Source organism: Miscanthus floridulus, chromosome 12, assembly GCF_019320115.1.
Source record: "Miscanthus floridulus cultivar M001 chromosome 12, ASM1932011v1, whole genome shotgun sequence".
Lineage (NCBI taxonomy): Eukaryota > Viridiplantae > Streptophyta > Magnoliopsida > Poales > Poaceae > Miscanthus > Miscanthus floridulus.
Genome location: NC_089591.1, coordinates 66,819,423 through 66,834,533, shown reverse-complemented (window position 1 = coordinate 66,834,533; position 15,111 = coordinate 66,819,423). Strand labels below are relative to the sequence as shown.

The 15,111-nt window shown below is 43.6% G+C and overlaps 1 protein-coding gene across 1 annotated transcript; it reads left to right on the top strand.

Moving 5' to 3' along the window:
- Positions 1–579: 579 nt before the first annotated feature.
- LOC136497087 (protein CTR9 homolog) lies at positions 580–13,933 on the top strand. The gene is made up of 13 exons (XM_066492872.1): positions 580–879; positions 1,516–1,608; positions 1,686–1,943; positions 2,401–2,481; positions 2,544–2,702; positions 3,238–3,333; positions 10,513–10,617; positions 10,707–10,814; positions 10,958–11,182; positions 11,992–12,258; positions 12,348–12,419; positions 12,979–13,272; positions 13,502–13,933. Exons 1-13 carry the CDS (start codon positions 862–864, stop codon positions 13,619–13,621), a joined length of 1,896 nt encoding a protein of 631 aa, XP_066348969.1. The 5' UTR covers positions 580–861; the 3' UTR covers positions 13,622–13,933.
- The last annotated feature ends 1,178 nt before the right edge of the window (positions 13,934–15,111 follow it).

The following is a 15,111-nucleotide window of genomic DNA, read 5'->3' as shown; positions in this document are numbered from 1 at the left end:
AATGTACTGATGAAATTGTCAAATGCTCAATCTGAACATAAAGATTTGGAATAATGAAGATGCTGATCTAGGATGAACATGGCAAAATATATTTTCTTTTGAACACTGAATTTTGGTCCATCTCTGGATCTTGTAATGCTGATGATTTGGAATAATGAAGATGCTGATCTAGGATGAAGTTGATTGAAAATTTGGAATGCTAGCGTCTTACAATCAGTTTTTTGTTGTCGATTTGATCTGTATTTGGTCCATGAAAGAAGCACACTACATTTGCCCTAATGTGTAATTTTGATTGGTATAAAGATTTTCTATTGTTACATTAATTATTAATCTATAATGAGAAACACATTTTACCTGCATAGTTGTTTATTCATGTTTTTTGCGTGTCATTGAGTTAACTCCATTAATGTGCTATATTTGTTTTAGAAAAGGATAAGACACTCATACCAGGCTTCATAAATGCAAAAAATATGCATTTGTTGTTTAGCTGATTTTCCTTTTGACTAATTTATGTGTCACAGTACTATATTTTTGGAACTAACTACAGTGACATGTATTATGAAGCATTACTGGATGATAGTGTCAGAGTGATTAACCAAAAATTGAATAAAGCTAAGTGTGGAAGCTGTGATCATTTTATTTCAATGTCAGATTATATGAGTATGATGTCTATTCAAATTACTTCCTGTTCTTGTTCAGTCCATGACTCCTAGTTGCATTCTTACTCTCTGTTTTGAGGCCAGGCTTTAGCTTTAGTGATCCATTATTTTATGTTTGCATATAACCTAAGTTAATGAGATTATTTTGCAGGCATTTGTGGAACTTGGTGAATTGTTGGTAGAATCTGACTGGGCTGCTGCTATGGAATACTTGAAGACAGTAAGCTCTTCAGTTAGCTATAATAGTTTTGAGTTTGATTTTTATTGTGTTGTCTGATATCATATTTCTAGTGTAGTTCTGTATAAAATTCTATGATTCCCCCCATTGTTCTATCAAAAGATGCACATGATTCAGCAGAACTAATCATGAAAAGTTAGCTTTTAGCATTGTGTTGCCCTCCAAAACTGTTTGACTTGAGGCATAAAGATGCTAGGGCTGCAAATTCATTTATGTGCTTTCTGCATGGGTTTTTACTGTCTTCTTTCTGACTGCTCTCCCCTCTCAAACTCGGGGGTAAAACAACTCTGCTCTCCTAGAAGCTCAGTTTTCCCATTGTGCTGCATCATATGCTTGACATTGTTGCACTCAAAGTTTTGTGTGCGTCAGCATGATGAACCATGTACATAGTAGTTGCATGGGCTGGTGTTATCTAAGATAGTCTACCAGGTTATGCTCTTCTTCTTGTCATTGTTAATTATTTGTTGCATTGTACGTAATTGTTTTAGCTTCATATCTTGTAAATACTGAAGACTGAAGAAGTGTGCTCACTGCTTGCCTTTTTTTTTGTCCACTGCACACCCTATTCTCATTCATCCTTATCCTTAAAATATAAAAGTCTTAACTAGTAGTTCACAGGCTCGAAATCTCCTCAAGAAGGCAGGGGAGGCTGTCCCTGTTGAGTTGCTCAATGGAATTGGACTTCTTCATTTTGAGAAGGGAGAGTTTGAGGTTTGCTTACTGTTAGTGCACAATATTATGAACTATCATTTATACCTGTCACTACCCTTATTAAATTACACTTTCAGATGGCAGAACAGAGTTTTAAGGAAGCACTAGGTGATGGTCTTTGGGTTTCAATTATCAACGGGAAAGCAGGCAGCTCTATGGTCAACTGGAGTGTCCAGAACAAGGATCAGAGCTTCTTTCACCAACTTGAAGAAGAAGGTGTACCTCTTGAATTACATTCAAATAAAGTAACCACACTGTTTAATTATGCAAGATTACTGGAAGAACTCCATGATTCTGTCAGAGCAAGCCTCTTTTACCGTTTCATAATTTTCAAGGTACTCCTGCTCTTTGTCCTCACTAGCCTCTCTATTTTGCTACACTAATGCCTACCAGAGCTCATAACCCCCACCCACTACACTCCATATACTGAACTGCCCGTGTTTATGCAACATAACCTTATTGAATAGTGACTGAAAGCTCATGATGGATGGTATTATCAGCTAGTAAAAACTCTGCCGTGCAGTTTTAACTCATTCATCATCTTATGCTAACCATACATGCCCTGCTGATCATTTTTCATATGAAAGATATGTTAATAGTTCCATGAATGAAATTATCAATTATTTATCAGTGTTTTTCTTCCAAAAAGTGTGGTTTGCACCGGCTTCCTATTGAACTACTAAAATATATCCTATAGCATTGTGTTTTTACTTGCTGGGTTTCCTGTGCAGCAATGAAAAGTACCTCCTGTGACTTTTCCGTTGTGCTCTAATTTGGTTTTCTCAATAACAGTACCCTGACTACATAGATGCCTATCTGAGGCTAGCGGCTATTGCAAAACAAAGAAACAATGTTCAACTGAGCATTGAACTGGTATGATCAACACTTCTGTTCGATTTTATTAAATGAGAAAAGTAATACTGTTTTTGTTTTAGATAGGTGATGCTTTAAAGATGGATGAGAAGAACCCAAATGCACTGTCTATGCTTGGGAGTCTTGAACTCCAGAGCGATGAAACCTGGCTTACTGCAAAGGAGCATTTCCGTAATGCGAAAGAGGTCACCAAGGGAGATACCTACTCTTTGCTTCAATTGGTACATACGCTAATTTCACTCATGTTATTTTGTTCACACTGTGAAGAGGTTCCACTTTCCAGCAAGGAGTTTTGAACCTTGTGAAGATTGTTCATTTTCTTCAGGGTCTCTCAAACTAAATCCATTTTTTCTCTCGAACACATCACAGAGCTGCATATCTTTTTATCAATTATAGGACCAAAAGGGTAGAAGACCCCCCCACCCCCCACCCAAAAAAAAACCCAGAATTTATTCTAAATTACAGTAGTAGCATATACTTCTGATACCTATTTTTTCCACTTTCAACAAAATTAATCAGCTGGTGCCACCACAACTCTCATTTTGATGGTGCTTCTGGCCACTAGATAATAATGAGGTGGTGCCGTGGTGGAACTGAAAACTTGGTGACTCATGAATTAAATGCTGCACTTACAACATACAATTTCAACATTTCACATCTATATTGTTTGTCATGTATATTTCTTTTTTTTACAACTGATCATTTTTATCTTTTATTTATTCTTGTTTTGATGAATGTTTTTCAATTTTATTGAAGGGGAACTGGAATTACTTTGCTGCCAACCGTCCTGAGAAAAAAGCCCCGAAGATTGAGGCTACTCATAGGGAGAAAGCCATGGAACTCTATCAGAGTGTATGCTGTTTTACATTTTCCTTAGCAATGTGTTATTCATACTAATTAAAATGGATTTTTTTTTTCTCGAAAAACGCAGGAGATCTGCGTCTCATTGTATTAAGAAGAAAAGAGGGTATAAGAACCCAGACTTACAAACACCCTAAACACAACACACACACGACACAAGCTACAACAGCCAAGGCACAAACGCAGCTTGGCTGGTTGAAGTTGACCTGCAGAGATCCCAGGAACTAATCACCTGGGAGATGGGCGGTCAAGAGGGAGAGCCCTCGAGCCCCTGCACTGGTCCACAACCGACGTTCTTCACTGGCCATTACAACAGCCCCAACCACACTTGGAGCTGCTCCATCAAAGACACAGCGATTGCGATGTTTCCAAAGAGTCCAGGCCCCCAAAATAATTAGGGAATTAACTCCTTGCCTCACCATATCTGAAGTAGCATTATTAGCTCTCTCCCACCAATCCATGAAGGAATTATCAGTAGGTTGGGGAGATAAAGCCTGGAGACCGACCTGCCGAAGCAAAATGAACCAAAATTCCCTGGCGAATACACATTCCACAAGGAGATGGCTGATTGATTCCTCTTCTTGATCACACAGCGGACAATAATCTGGGTGAGGCATTCCACGTCGTGCAAGGCGGTCAGATGTCCAACACTTGTTGTGGGCCACTATCCACATGAAGAACCGACATTTTGGTGGCGCCCAAGTCTTCCAAATTCTTTCCCATGGTTCAAAGAGATTAGCTCCCAAGAATAAACCCTCATATGCCGCCTTAGCCGAATATTGGCCATTAGATGAAAGCTTCCAGACATGTTTGTCCTCCTGTCCAGGTTGCAAAACAATGCCTGAAAGGGTATCACATAACTGAAACACATCAATTATCAGTCCAACAGTAATAGCCCCTTGAATGTCTGCTATCCAAGCCCAATTATTAAGTGCCTCCTTGACTGTACGATCTTTGATCTTTCTTTTAGAAACGACAGCCATCAGTCGAGGAGCCAAATCTGTGATGCACTGACCATGTAGCCACCTGTCAGTCCAAAACAGGGTGTGCTCGCCATTACCAACTTCGGTGATAACAGCCACAGCAAAGAAGGCCTTCACCTGGTCAGGGACCTGAATAGGGAGATGCGCCCAGGGGCGGTTTGGCTCTGTTTTCTGCAACCACAACCATCTCATTCTCAATGCCCAACCAAGCGTTTTTAAATCTGAAATACCCAACCCTCCAAGTTCAGTTGGGCGGCAAACCTTTACCCAAGCTACAAGACAATGTCCTCCCCTTGCTTCCTTGCGGCCACGCCAAAGAAAACCACGCCTTATTTTGTCAATTGCCTTAATAGCCCAAGTTGGAAGATCTGATGCCATAACAATATATACCATCATACCAGTAAGCACATATTGAACCTGAATCCTCCTTCCTGCCCTTGTCATCAACTCCGCCTTCCAACCCGGCAACTGATCAGCAATGCGGTCAACAATGGGTTGCACTTGACTTTTGCTTAGCTTTTTCAAGGACAGAGGCAAACCTAGATATTTGCAAGGGAACTCAGCAAGGGGACAGGGCAGCAAATTTTGAATGGTTGTCAACTCCAAGTCGCCACATCTAATTGGGAGAACACTGCTCTTTTGAAGATTAGTGTTCAGGCCTGAGGCTTCACCAAAAATTTTGAGGATATCCATTGTTACAGAAATGTCGCTAGCCACTGGACGGAGGAAGAGCACCACATCATCCGCATATACAGAAATTCGGTGCTGCATATTTCCAGCCGAGAGAGGCTGTAGAAGACCATCCCTTGCAGCTTGGTCAATCAAGTGCCCCAAAACATCTATGACCAAGATGAAGAGCATGGGAGAAAGGGGGTCACCTTGCCGCAGCCCTCGTCGATGGGAAATATATTTTCCAGGAATCCCATTCAATAAAACTTGAGTGCTCGAGGAGGATAACAGCCCGCAAATTATATCTCTCCAGATTTGCCCGAAGCCCAGGTGCTGTAGGACCTCCAAGAGGAAGGGCCAGGAAACTGAATCAAATGCCTTAGAAATATCCAATTTGAGAAGTATGCGGGGCTGCTTTTGTTGATGAAGATATCTGGCTGTTTGTTGTACCAACATGAAATTATCCTGTATGAAGCGACCTTTTATGAACGCACTTTGATTTGGTGACACCATTTGCTGGAGATGATCAGCAAGCCGATTGGCCAACAACTTAGTGATAAGTTTAGCAAAACTATGCACCAAGCTAATAGGCCGAAAATCCTTGGGCTGATCCGCACCAACCTTCTTGGGAAGCAAAGTAATGTAGGCTGAGTTGAGAGATTCAAAATTCATGAACTTCCTGCTCCAAAGCGCTGAAACTGCAGCCATGATATCCTCCTTTATAACCGGCCAACAGGATTTATAAAAACGACCTGTAAAGCCATCCGGCCCAGGGGCTTTATCTGATGGCAGTTGCAGAATTGTCTTCCATACTTCTTCTTCACTAAAAGGAAGATCCAAAACAGCCAAGTCCAGTGAATTGATTCCAATATCGGCTAAATTGACAGTATGTAGCCTGTCTGAACTACTCCCAAGCAGATTTTCATAGAAATTATCAATCACTTCAGCTTTGTCCTGGTGGCTTGTACAAACACGGTCCCCGGAGATGAGATGACCAATAAATTTTTTTCTCTTTCTATGACGGGCATGCAAATGAAACAGCTTGGTGTTGGCATCACCTTCCCGGAGCCATCCAATACGTGATCGCAACCTATCAATAGTTCTACTGAAAGAAGAAAGAGCAAGGCTGTGCTTTTTCAGATTGTTTTTCAACCACAATTCTCCTGGAGATAGGGGACGATTATCTTGAGCTATCTCAAATTGATGAAGGATTTCCCGTGCCAAGGCAAGCTGAAATTTCACATTACCAACCGTTTTGCTACTCCACCTCTGTAATCCCTTAGCGGTTGCTTTAAATTTCTGGCTTAGAGTTAAATAGGGGCAAGAGGCAGTAGGAACAGACGTCCAAGCTGTGGCTACCACCCCCTGAAACCCATCTGTCTTGGTCCAAAAGGACTCAAAATGAAATCTGCGCCTTCCTACTTTGTTATCCTGAAGCCCCAACAGAAGAGGGCAGTGATCAGAATCTTCTGACGCCAAACTTTGGAGCAAGCAATTAGGGAATTTATTCTCCCAGTCAACAGAACAGAGAACCCTGTCCAACTTAACCAGTATAGGAGAGTCTTGTTGATTAGACCAAGTGTATTTGCGACCATGGAGGGGAACTTCTTTGAGGGCCATATCATTAATGAAACGCCTAAACCGACCCATCATAGCTCTATTGTAGTTGGCATTATTCTTATCCTCATCTTTGTAAATCAAATTGAAATCCCCTGCTATCATCCAAGGCCCAGGACAGGCAGCCCGGATGTCACGAAGTTCCTGTAGAAACTGAATTTTATCCCCATTCCCCTGCGGTCCATAAACACAGGTCAGCCACCACGCGTGTCCATTATCCGCGGAGAATTGAATGGACATACTAAATCTGTCAACCCTCTGAGCACCAGAGACTCCCACATGACGCCTCCAAGCAACAAGAATACCACCACTAGCCCCGGTTGATGGCAGAGACAAATGTCCTGTGAAATCAGACCCGAGGGTAGATAAAATGACCCTTTGAGATATGGCTGTGATCTTGGTTTCCTGAACGCAAACAACATCTGCACAAGAAGAGACTACCCGAGAACGAACTGCATCTTGTCTAGCGGTAGAATTTAAACCCCTCACATTCCAAGTCAGAATTTTTGATGGATCCATTGAACACAAATAAAGAACGACCACAGAACTAACTAACTAACTCAGAACAGACCTACATCACCAGCACCTCCTCATTCCCAGACTCCAAATCTTCAGGGAGAGACCAGTTAAACAATGCAGTCAGAGCCTGGAGATGAGAATCCGAGAGTGGCTGCCCAAACAGCTTGAAATACTTGTCTTGGGTCTGTTGAGTCAAACCTTCATGCTCATCAATGATGTTGAGGGACCTCATCGCCTTCTTCCTTGGTCTTCCCCCTAGGTCTGCAGGGATCACTTCAGCCTCGACACCAGCAAGCCGACGGCTACGGCGGGGGCAGACCCTGGGTGGCACAGACATGCCTCTTTGTCTGCTGACGGAGGGGCCGGGCAGCAAGCTCGAAGTGCGTCGAGTTATCTTATCAAGGAATGCAGTCTGAGCATCTGGTGCGGCCGTCGACGAAGGAAGGAGTCCCGCAGCCGCCGGAGGGGGCACCATTGCAGCCGCCAGAGGAAGGCCCGTCGCGGCCGCCGGGGCAGCTGTCGGATGGGGCACCGTTGCAGCCGCCGGGGGTGGGCCCTCCGCATCAGCCATAGAGTAGGCCAGAGGTTTAACAGCATCAGCCGCCTGCTCTCCCTCGACCATCGAGCCCACGGCAGTGGCCATCTCCGTAGAGGAGGTTGGAGGCGGAACGGCAACCACCACCCCCGCCGCCTTGCCCCCGTCCGCGAGGGTCCTTGAGTGGTGGAAGCGGCGTCTAGAGTAAACCAGGAGCGGCTTCACTTGAGGTTGAGGAAGCAGCGGTGGGGTGACCATGAGACTGACATCGGGAGTGTGAGATGAAGAAGGCGGCGGCCGAGGTGAGACCGACAAAACCGTCGCCACCTCGGGGAAAAAGCACAGAGGTGAACGCGGTGAGGCCGGCAACTCCGTCGCCTCACCGTGATCCTCAGCATCAGCCCCAACAATATCAAGCCCATCATCCTTGTTCGGCCCAGGTGAGGCCGGCAACTCCGTTGCCTCACCGTGATCCTCAGCATCAGCCCCAACAAAATCAAGCCCATCATCCATGTTTGGCCCAGGTGAAGAGTCCCCATCATCCATGTTTGGCCCAGGTGAAGAGTCCTCATCAACCATGTTTGGCCCAGGTGAAGCGTCCACTGGCCCATGGGCGGCCAGCCCAGGAGCACCATCAACAGTCCAGGGGAGCATTAACTCCACCCCAACTGAGAACCGCATAAGCGTGGGGGAGTTTACCGAAGGGGCCGCATCGTCCGACGAGAAAGGCCTGGCGGCTGCTGGCTCCTCGTCGAAAGGGCCCTTCCGTCCATTGGCAGCCACCGCAGTAATAGAGGGAACAGAACCGAGGGGTTCTATCTCTGGGAGGGGTCGGACATCCAACGCCCCCTTGAAACCCGCGATCTGCTCCGGAGGAGCCTCGAGCGTCGGGGCCATCATGAAGCCGACGCATGAAGGGGCCGCCACGTGGCCTGCGTAGGACGAGGAAGGTCCCCCCTGCTCAAGGACAGGGGGGCCATCAGGACCCCCACTCGCCGGAGAGACGTCGGACGGCGCGGAGGAACGGCGACGCCGCCGTCGAGGAGCAGGAGAGTCATCATCAATCCCTGCAGGAGGTGGCGGGGGGGAAGGAGCACCAGGCCCAAGCAAGATGGAGCACTTGATATCAATGGTGTAGGACAGTAATCTTTTCACCGGGGGGGCCTCCATGGAAGCGACCGGAGGTTCAGTGACCCAGAGCTCCTTAGAAGATGGGAACGCAGCCGGATCCTTGCACCATGCCGAGCATCTGAAGGTCGACAGGTCCGTCAGGCTGACAGTTTCTGGGTGAACTTGCTGGATGCAGGCCAGAGGGCTCAAGAACTGCTCCACAGTCGAGGTCTCCCAGACATGCGCTGGAATACCCCGAAGCTCAAGATCAACCAGCCATGGCAGGGATCGCCCCGATGCACCGGCGAACCGACTCCACCGCATACACAGGAGGGTAAAAGCAGGTGAGCGCAGGGGTGGCAGTCGCTGATCCATCAGGCGCTCGACGAGGCCAATATCGGGGAGGACAAGCAGATAACTCGAGTCGGAAGCTTGACGAAGCACCAGGGAGCCAGCCTCGACACCCAAACGGATAGCGAGAACCTCCGCTATCTCCCAAGCCGGGGCCAAGGGCTTCTCCCCACACACAGTCACGATCATGGCATACGCGAGGTCCTCTTCTGCCCTAGCCATGCGATCCTCCCAGCGAATAATGCAGGGGAGAGACTGCACGGGCATGACAGGTGGTTCAGGGGTAGCCATAGACGCCGAAACCGAAGGCGCAGGATCAGCATCCATGGACGAGGCGGCAGGTAAACGGAAGCGGGGTCGACGACGGCGACGAGATCGCCTCCCCCCATACTCATACCAAATAAAATTATTGGCTTCACATTTCCTATTATGAAGTTTACGTTATACCCCTCAGATTCATCTTGCATTTGAATGCTTGATTCACATGGCATATCTTTTTTTTTTCTTGTGCATATGTTTTCCCTAATGAAATAAGATTGCAAACACTGTTGTTGGAACTGCCAGTATAGGAATATAATAACATACCCCCTCACAAGTCCATCTGCCTTTATAACAATATAACCATTTAATATCTTATTATTGGATGTTCTGGGGCTTGCTGCCAATATAGCTTGTACTGCTATAAAGCTTATCTCTAATTCTGTTGCCTGTTTGGCACAGCTTCAGATCTAAGATCCTGGTTGTATCTGTAATTAATGACTAAATTAAAAGTGGTTTCAGGGAACTATTGGATTATGGATACTAGCCTTTGGTATTCTTTTTTTTATCCTTATTTATAGTTTAGTTAATTGATACCCCGTTTATTGGTAATTTTGCTATCAGATGTAACTAACTCTGTCCTGAAATGAGACACCTACATTGCATAATATCACTTTAGATCACAGTTTAATTTTCCATTGGAACTTTTTATGTTGAAAGATGTGAAGTCAATGGTAATGGTAGTTAGGTGCCAGACTGATACTGGGCATGACCACATCACATTATGTTGCCACACTTTTCTTTTCTTTTTTGGAGGTATAAAAAGCCTGTTATATCAAACGGAATAATGCGATTTGGATGTCCTTGTGCTGAGCAATGATTTCTCAGAACTACAACACAATACTTTGTAGTAGTGGAGGTCACTTAAATGCTATTTTTGCTCATTCTGGGTCTAGTTTTGCTCACTCTGGGTCTGGGGGTCTAAATCTATCTTCTAGGTGTTTACAGTTGTAGTGCACTGTACATTTTATTTTATACTTTGTAATGGGGTTTTATGTGCAAAGTTCCCCTTGCTTTCTTTCCCTTAATGGCTTTGTTATAATAAAGTTGCACTTATACATTTGCCAGCAAGTACTAAAGCAGCACCGTAGTAATATGTTTGCTGCGAATGGTATTGGAATCTTATATGCTGAGAAGGCCAAATGGGATGTCGCTAAGGAGTTGTTCACACAGGTCAGGAAGAGGGACATAAAGTTCATTGTTCTAATTTGCTGCTTTACATGAACTTTGATTAATTAAATCAGCAATTTGAAACGAATTAGGTGCATGAAGTTGCATCAGGAAGTATATTTGTACACATGCCTGATGTATGGATCAATCTGGCTCATACATATTTTGCTCAAGGTCATTTTCAACAAGCAGTTAAAATGGTAATCTCTTGCTTGCCTGCCCCCTCTGTCTGCCTGATGTATGGATCGATCTGGGTCATACATGAGCTGTGGCGAAGTTAATAATTCATGCATAGACACAGAACAATACGAGGTGAGGTGACATTGCTTGTTCTTTCTTGTAGTATCAAAATTGTTTGCGGAAGTTCTTCCACAATACAGATACAACCATCCTACTATACCTTGCCCGAACACACTACGAGGCTGAGCGATGGCAAGACTGCAGGAAAACTTTGCTGAGAGCTATACATTTGGCTCCATCAAATTACTTGTTACGGTTTAATGTAGGAGTGTCAATGCAGAAATTCTCGGCTTCAACCCTGCAAAAGACAAAACAAACAGTTGATGAGGTCAGTATTGTTTCTCTTTTTCCCTTGCCTCTTCTTATATTTATTATGAAATGCTTGCAATAATACCCCTACAACATGACTTGATAGGGCGTGTTTGGGTCTCATAGTTTTAGAAACCAAGGTATTAACAAATACTCCCTCCGTCCCAAAAAGAGTGCCATTTTTGCTTCATTGTCCAGATTCATAGCAAAAACGATACTCTTTTTGGGATGGAGGGAGTAGTAGTTTTAGAAAGCCCAGGCGAGTAAAAACATGGTTTAGAAAAAGGAGGTCCAGAGTGGAGTTTCTAAAATTCTAAACAGGTTACAGTTTTATCTACTGTAGTTTCCAAAAGTATCAGATTTGTTGCTTCCAAGCATGTAGTTTTCCAAAACCAAAGTATCTTACAAAACCGTGATATTATTTTTTTTATCTAAAAAGCTGGAATACAACCTTGCATCTGAACAGGACATTACTGTGATAAAGCTGCTTCTCCATGTATTAGTTTTATATGCTATTACATTGAATGTGACATGGAATACACCACAGTACACAAGCTGCTGCATATTTCCAGTGTTTGAATCACGGATTCAGGCAATTTTTACAGACCTATATTGGGTTTGCATTGAAATGTTCATTAAAGAGCCATGTAGAGAGCCTCTTGGAGATGCTCTAACGTAAATGAAATAAAAAGAGCCTTATAGATCATCAAATTTGTCATTTCTTCTGACGCTCTTGTCATAGAATTGATTTTGACTATATATATTTAATTTATTCATCAGAACTCAGAAGCATTCAATGATTCTTTTTCTATTTTTCCATTTTTATAGGTTCGTGCCACAGTCACTGAACTTCAGAATGCTATTAGAGTTTTCAGTCTGTTGTCCGTTGCATCAACGTACCACTCCCATGGTTTTGATGAGAGGAAAATAGAAACTCACGTTGAGTACTGTAAACATTTACTTGATGCTGCTAAGGTTCACCGTGATGCAGCTGAGCAAGCTGAACAGCAGAATAAGCAAAAAATGGAAGTTGCTCGTCAGATTGCTTTGGCAGAGGAAGCTCGCCGAAGGGCAGAAGAACAGAGAAAATTTCAGGTCTATCTTTCTTGAATTCTTGCATGAACTTCAATGATCCTATTTGCCAAAGCATTTTAGGTCTGTTGTTAATGCGGTGTTTGTAACAGTTAGAAAGGAGGAGGGAAGAAGATGAGCTAAAGCAAGTAAAACAACAGGAGGAACACTTTGAGCGTGTGAAGGTATTATATACGTATCCTTATGTATAAACCAGCGGAAACAGTTAAAAAAAATATTTATGTAAAAAACTGCTGTTTGATCTCATTAATGCTTGCACCTTATCGTTGTTAGTGTTACTAACCTTGGACGTTTCGAAGATAGGATCTCCATCAATGGAGATGCAAATATCATGGCCTTTTATACAGTTGCCCCCCTCCTCTTCCCTCAGCGAACTCATGGTGGAAGCAGAGGATCTGAAGAGTTTTTGCCAGTGAAGTTGATGCTGTTCTGGAGTTTATGCTTTAGTGAAAAAAATGTGCCACCTGCAGTTCAAACGGCACATACTGAAGAGCAATTGTTTTCTAATGACAATGAGCCACCAACAAAAACGGGAAACTTATATAAAATATAACATGAGCCACCAACTAAAATATCTAAAAGAACTGTTCCTTGCCAACTTGGCATCATTCCTTTTTCATGTAGGTCATATGCTCAGGATTCCTTCCTTTCTTTTGCAGTGTTGCAAATACGTTGACTATGTGCATTACTGCACAAGGTATGTTCTGACATTTTTTTTGTCAGGAACAATGGAAAACATCCAGCCACACCCCTGGCAAGAGAAAAGATAGATCTAAGACTGAAGATGAAGAGGTGGGAAATGAAAAGAGGAGGAGGAAGGGAATTAGGAGGAGGAAGGATCAAAAGACAAAGATGCAGTATGGGGAAGAGGAAGAAGATGAATACAAAGATGAACCAGAAGCAGATGATGACTATGCAGACCTGGCAAGGTATAATGGTGCTGACAATTCAGAGAGAGCCCCAGATCACCTTCTTGCAGCTGCTGGCCTTGATGATTCTGATGATGAAGATGACATGGTTAGGACTGTTGTTTTTCGTAAACAATTATATTCATTATTGTCTATGTACATTTTACCATATATGTTCATTTATTTACCTTTGGAAAATTGAATTTCAACTTCCATTGATTTGCAGTGCCAAATTTCCTGTCAGATTTAGCTCTTGCCTTTTATGCTTATAACAACCAACCTACTTTTCTTTTGGACGATTTGGTGCCAAATTGCCTTACACACCATTTCTGCTGCAGGGCCATCCTCAATCTGCAATAGAACGGAAGAGACGAGCTTGGTCAGAATCTGAAGACGATGAGCCAGTGAAGAAACCAGCAGCACCACCTAGCCCGGGCGCTGATGGTTTGAGTGAATGAAAGGAACGGAGATAATGTTCTTGCAGTGGAGATTAACAAGCATGAGTCTTTGCTTTAGGTTAGTATGGTGTTGAATTGGAGAGATTCAGAACTTCGCTCTACATATGCTGATTGTCAGGGAGTATACATGATACACCTTATTGCCAATCTTGTTTATGTATGCGAACCCTACATCGGTCAGTCTGGCGGTGATGACCTAAGGTACTTCCTACTCTGTATTTTGTTTATCACTGTAGTTTACGGAGGTGTTTAAACTGCTGGTTTCTGTAATATAACATGGACCTCTCAGTCTATTAGGGTCCTTTTGGTTCAGCTTCCTGGAAGTGCTTTTGCTTCTAAAAGTCAAAAGCTAACCAAAAAGGGTGCAACACCCTAGCTGCTTCTCGCAGAAAGCTGCTTTCACGGTAGTTCATTTTCTACGGCAGGTGAGGAGCTGCTTTGAGCGGCTGTGGAACCGGGACTTTTCCCAAAATTACACGGGTTACCACTGGTTAGGATGCCGGTTCGTTTTTTCCGCCGATCTTTCCCCCATCCTCTCACTTCTTCCGCTCGCTAGATGCTTGTTTTCCTTCATTTTTGAAACATGCTCCGAAAACACAAGATGCTAAATTATGGGGTAAGCGATAGCGCCAAGAGGCATATGAAATGGTGTCATAGAATGCTTAAAAGTGATTTTAAAAAGGTTGCAATAAATCGCACCAACATACGTACATAAATCTATTAGACATAGTAGCACTGAAACAACAGGTTCCCAACTCCATACACAACAAACAATAAATTTATTACAGAGAGGGTTGACTCTGTTGTAAGCATAAACCGGACCACCCAATTTAGGCAGATTCAGAACTTACAACAAACAGGAGGAAATATTTAATCTATAATTCTTTCCCCTTATTCATACATCATCAAATGGGACTTGTCTTTGTCACATCAGATTAGTCCTGGTCGATGTTGTCGTTGGTGCCTTATATTCTCCATAAAGTGCAAATTTGGAGATGTATATGCTGCAAAAGGTAGCTTCATTTATATGAGTGGAGAAATAAAAAAAAAAACATCAGATTAGTCCTGGTCGATGTTTTTGGTTGATCCAGAAGACAAAGGTAGGATCGGTTTGCCCCAAAACTCCTGGGAAGTGGCTATTCAATAGCTGTTGATGCAGAAAATTCTCGAGATGCCCCGTTCAAATAATAGGAGATCAACTGTCAGATGCTAACCACAGTGAATATTCAGAATACGCAGGAGGAGCACACACTGTTTCTATCTACCTATCCTATGGACAATTCTCAGTTTGGCACAGTCACGTGGAGACTGAAAAACCGAAGTGCTTCTTTCTGAAGTCTTCATCCTCTGCATCCGGGCGGGCAGCCTTTCTGAAATCTGCCCCAGGAAGCGTCCTTCTGAAGTTAGAAGTGACATGGAGAAGTGACAGCCGAGTCCTATTCAGCTGCCTGCAACTGTACTGTCCAACACTGCAATGCATCTGGAGTGAG

Bases quoted from the DNA above. Each gene is read 5' to 3' on its own strand.
- LOC136497087 (XM_066492872.1), top strand. The intron at 1,944-2,400 runs GTACTCCTGCTC...TCTCAATAACAG, and splicing joins ACCGTTTCATAATTTTCAAG to TACCCTGACTACATAGATGC. The intron at 2,703-3,237 runs GTACATACGCTA...ATTTTATTGAAG, and splicing joins CCTACTCTTTGCTTCAATTG to GGGAACTGGAATTACTTTGC.